This window comes from Scomber japonicus, chromosome 14, assembly GCF_027409825.1.
Source record: "Scomber japonicus isolate fScoJap1 chromosome 14, fScoJap1.pri, whole genome shotgun sequence".
Taxonomy (NCBI): domain Eukaryota; kingdom Metazoa; phylum Chordata; class Actinopteri; order Scombriformes; family Scombridae; genus Scomber; species Scomber japonicus.
In genome coordinates, this window is record NC_070591.1 from 31,521,483 (window position 1) to 31,526,544 (window position 5,062).

Consider the following 5,062-nt stretch of genomic DNA (forward strand, 5'->3'; position numbering starts at 1 on the left):
ATCTAAGAGCTAACAGTATCCACACACACATGTCTCACCATTTTCAGGCTGTGTAACTTTAACGTTGGGAGAGAGAGGTTTCACAAACTGTTTTCACACCTTTTAGAAACACCTAATGACTGACACCAATAACCTATTAAGTTCAAATCATGTGATATGCAATATATATATTTCCACTGTACACTGTAGTGTACAGAAGTGACTTTGGCCGCCCACCTAAATAAATTTGCCCCATGGTGTATGATTTTATTAGTCCAGTTGTAGTGATCTGATTTGTGATGTCATTAGTTTTTTCTTATACTTTCTGAAAAACATTTACATTTAGATCACAGTGGTTGTAATTACATACTGCAATGTCAAATTGGCACTTTTTTATAGGCAGCACATACTGAGGGGCTCCAGTGTTGAGAGTCAGAGTAGCAGATGGAGAAGTTGATCCACACAACCTGGGCTCAAGTCTCTGATCTCTGAACTTGATAATGAGCTTGTATTAGATGCAAAATCATAGATGAACCACACTGTTCCTCTTGTCCAGGGCCCATTGTAGCAGGATGGGAAAAAGGTGTCAATCTGTTTGGCATAGAAGACGTGATATAAGTGTTGACAAGCTGTTCAAAGCATTTCATGATAACAGCAGTAAGAGCAACTGGACAGTTGTCTTTCAGGCAGAGATCTCACCTGTTCTGGAGGGACAATGGTGGTCTTCAGAAGTGAGAGTATATCTGTCAGCTGGTCCATCTGCCAGCTGGTCTGCACTCACTTCGGCTGGGGATGCCACCAGGACCAGGACCCTCTGATTTTATTCTAAATGACAGTGTATCTATTACTGTACTGATTGTTATGTTGTATGCATTCAACAACATATCATATGGTTCTCACAAAAGCCAGAACAGAAAGACATCGTATCTTAAATGAGTTGTCCAAACATTGTAGTACAGTACTTTTTTTTATCTTAGAATATCAGAAAAGAAAATGGGAAGTATGGTGACAGAATTCCTCCAGCTCTAACATATAGCAGTGCCTGGAAGACAAAACTCTGGGAGATAAATGCACTGTGTGAGGCGGCGCGTTCCTTCCCGCTCAACCCACATGACAGCATACCGTTCCCTGATTGGCGCTTTTGAAATAGATATCGTGCGCTTATTGGTCAGATTTGAAGTACAGCTGCACTGCGGTCAATTCAAAAGTGTATGCGCTTTCCAGCGGCAGTCTGACTGTGGGCGCAGAGAGTATACAAGGTATATACCGCGGCACTACAGCTAGGTAATTATTCATTTATTCTATTTGTACATATTGAGATATGAATTTAATGATTTGTCAGTTTAGTTCAAAGCGTGGGACATTTAGGCTGGACAAAAAGCGGATAAACCTAACTAGAAAATCACTAGAATTTGGCTGGCGTTGACGAGTTAGCATTAGTCAAGCTAACATTAGCTAGTGAGCTTCTATTGCTCCTTCAGCATGAGGAAAACTTCAACGGTTGGGTTCGCTACTTGTATAACTGCCATCTATTAACAATGCTCTGGTATTCATAACGAAAACAAACTGTAATGTGTGAAATCTAACCTAACTAACGGCACAGTGTTAAGTTAATAGAATAATCTAACTTTACAGTTTGAAATACAAATTGTAACTTTAACGTTACTAGCTAACGATTGTATATTCATATATGATACATGGATGCAGATCGCTGAATTAACAGTTAGGTAAATGCTATGCACAATTGAAGATGTTATGTAAATGCGAGTTACGTTAACCTTTCGTAACTTTGTTGTACTTTTTAGGCCACGTTTTAAATAGTTAAAAAAGAGACATAAGTTAATGTAGCTAGCTTAAATGTCGCGTTGATTCAATGTAAACATGTAGTTAGTCAAAGGTAAGCATAGACTGTATCTACTGAAACATAGTTGTCAAATATCACTCCTGACATACTAGCATTTTTTTTATCTTTCAGGCAATAATGGAAGACTACTTGAAAATAGAAAAAATTGGAGAAGGTTGGTATTAAAGTTTCATTGTATTCTATTAAATTGGATAAACAAATTCCTACAAATGTTATGAAGCTGAAGTTATAGCAGGTTTGAGTAGTAAGAAAAAACTCCAGTGTAGCATTTTTAATCAGTCCAGTCTCAACACTGAAGATGTTGTAGGTAGTATCATTTCCATGGTATCTTAATGTTTGTTGTTTGTTGCAGGTACCTATGGAGTGGTATATAAGGGCAGACACAAGGCCACAGGTCAGGTTGTGGCCATGAAGAAGATCCGTCTGGAGAGTGAAGAGGAGGGTGTTCCCAGCACAGCTGTCAGAGAAGTCTCTCTGCTTCAAGAACTGAAGCATCCCAATGTTGTACGGTAAGCTCACTATGTGCAGATGCTGTGAGAAAAATGTGTGTTTGTATAAAGCATGAACCCACCATGTAACTACCCTGCACTGTGTGTTTTATGTCTCCAGACTCCTGGATGTCCTGATGCAGGAGTCACGTCTCTACCTCATCTTTGAGTTCCTGTCCATGGACCTGAAGAAGTACCTGGACTCCATCCCTTCTGGTCAATACATGGACCCTATGCTTGTTAAAGTAAGTTTGTAATACACAGTAGACAACTTGTCTATAGGCAGTTACTTGCTAATCTGATTTCAGCAAAATCAGTATGTTATGTGAAAAAAATCAGAAGTACAAACACTCTCCTTAATCTGTAGGCATGCCAGTTTTTTGTGGGTCCATTTCATAGAATAAATGTCAAAGTTGAATCATCAAATGAAAAATGAAATTCTCCTCCTCTCACACATCATCACCTCCATTAGAGCTACCTTTACCAGATCTTGGAGGGCATTTACTTCTGTCACTGTCGTCGAGTCCTCCACCGGGACCTGAAACCCCAGAACCTCTTGATCGACAACAAGGGTGTCATCAAACTGGCAGACTTTGGGCTGGCTCGGGCCTTTGGTGTTCCTGTCAGAGTATACACCCATGAGGTGAGAATCCATTCACACTCCACTATGATTCATGTAGTAAACTGCCTCCACACAGTGATCAGGGGAGGGATAGTTGATGGAGCAAAAAGCCTCTGAAAAGACGTGTGTGTGTGTGTGTGTGTAGGTTGTCACCCTTTGGTATCGGGCTCCAGAGGTCCTCCTGGGCTCACCTCGGTATTCAACCCCCGTCGATGTTTGGAGCACTGGAACCATCTTTGCTGAACTTGCCACCAAGAAGCCTCTGTTCCATGGAGACTCAGAGATAGACCAGCTGTTCAGAATCTTCAGGTGACAGATCAGAGCTGCCTACATGCATTTAGTTTATTCAACTCAGTCATAGTGTAAATGTGAGGGAGTTGTTGCACTTACAGACGTAGCTGAAAATATTATTACACTTACGGTTTACAATTTAACATATTATTTAATCAGTAAATCAAATGAAAATGGTATGGCAAACAATATTAGTACCCTTAACATAATATTTGTTCTGATTCCTAAACCTAATCATTAATGTTAATTTTTCTTCAGTATGAGAATTAGTTCCAGAAAGTGACACATACTGAACCACCCACAAGCTTCTTTTCATGCAGTTCTAGTTCCAACAACACTAACCAAATGAATGAACAGGACAGCTTTACATTAATATTGAATTTAAAAGATTTGCTCCCAGGTCAGCTGCTTCCTTATATTGAGAATGAAGTTGTTCACAAATTGTACTTCCTGCAGCATCTGTGTCTGACCAATCAGCAGTGTTCAGCCCTGCAAATTCTGCCACATAAGTACTACTGAAACCTGTAGCTGTTATGTAGGAACTAAGGCCCTGGTTCCTTCAGTCAAAACACACATTTATTCCTGAGGCCCTAGAACTGTCCTGTCCTGCTATTCCCTCTTTGAATCCCTCTGTCCATCTGTTCTTTCTAGGACTCTGGGAACCCCAAACAACAACGTGTGGCCAGATGTAGAGAGCCTACCTGACTACAAAAACACCTTCCCTAAATGGAAGTCTGGCAACCTGTCATCAATGGTGAAAAACCTGGACAAAAATGGCCTGGACCTGCTGGCGGTAAGATCTAGGACTGAATCATTTCATTCCTTCAACCTAATAGAATGTGTTAGAGTTATTATTGTCTACATGGTATCAAACATCTAGCAGAATTAGTTGTGGGTAAAAAACAAGTTTACATATGGAAACATTGTGTCCTGCATTTATACACCTCCTAACCCTTTCAGATGAAGTCCATAAACACACATCTTCAGAAGTCTAAATGAGTGAGATTATGGGTGTGCTATGAAAACCAAGAGTGTATCAAGATGATAACTGGCTGGATCAGGACAGGAAATTATTATCAGATGAATGACTATTTGAAATGTACTGTATATCTATAAAACCATTATGTACCCTAAAAAAATATGAGGTTGCAGGCTGCTAGGCTATCTTCTAGGTCAAACAAGGACAAACAGTTTATAGAAATGAAACTGTCACAATATGATTTGGATAATTAAACCTGGTTTAATAATAAACTTGAGGGTTGCTATTAACACTCACAGTGCCATCTTTAAAGTCTAATGATTACAATAAAGTATAAACTAATTTGGATGAACCAAATGACTTCATTCCAATCCCAGCTGTTTGCAGCTGTTCTCAGTAGCACTACTAGCTAATGTAGTTGTAGTGTTATACAGGAATGAGTCATAACTTCTAAAGCAGATCATTTGATCCTACATTGTCTCAAATCAAGGACTGTTTTCATGTTTAACTCCTCCAGACTTTAATTGGCCATTTGAGATCAGATCTTAGTGCCAAACCTCCCTTATTTCCCTTTTATGATGATAATAAAGATGAGAGCACAGTGCAGAGCAACTGGATGAAAGAAATCATTACATAGAGCGATGTCCTTGTATTAAAGTATTCCATCTAAAGTCGGACAAAAAGTAGTCTGTAGTAATCCTATACTGGTGTTTTATAGTCATAATCAACTCTTAGACTTGTACCATATCAAGTCCTTCAGGCTGCATATAAGATGTATTGTAATCACCTTTTATGTTGCTATACATAATCTCTTGAGTGACACTGTCTGCTCTCTCCTG

The 5,062-nt window shown here is 39.4% G+C and overlaps 1 protein-coding gene across 2 annotated transcripts in view; it reads left to right on the forward strand.

Moving 5' to 3' along the window:
- The first annotated feature begins 1,220 nt into the window (after positions 1 to 1,220).
- Positions 1,221 to 5,062, forward strand: part of cdk1 (cyclin-dependent kinase 1) — a 4,109-nt gene continuing 267 nt past the window's right edge. Inside the window, exons 1-7 of one of the 2 annotated variants that reach the window (XM_053332503.1) lie at positions 1,221 to 1,263; positions 1,955 to 1,997; positions 2,196 to 2,352; positions 2,453 to 2,576; positions 2,804 to 2,974; positions 3,099 to 3,262; positions 3,896 to 4,037. In XM_053332503.1, coding sequence (XP_053188478.1) covers positions 1,961 to 1,997; positions 2,196 to 2,352; positions 2,453 to 2,576; positions 2,804 to 2,974; positions 3,099 to 3,262; positions 3,896 to 4,037 — 795 coding nt within the window. In that variant the 5' untranslated portion in view covers positions 1,221 to 1,263; positions 1,955 to 1,960. The remainder of the gene's footprint in view (positions 1,264 to 1,954; positions 1,998 to 2,195; positions 2,353 to 2,452; positions 2,577 to 2,803; positions 2,975 to 3,098; positions 3,263 to 3,895; positions 4,038 to 5,062) is intronic. The other variant, XM_053332502.1, reaches the window with a different exon arrangement.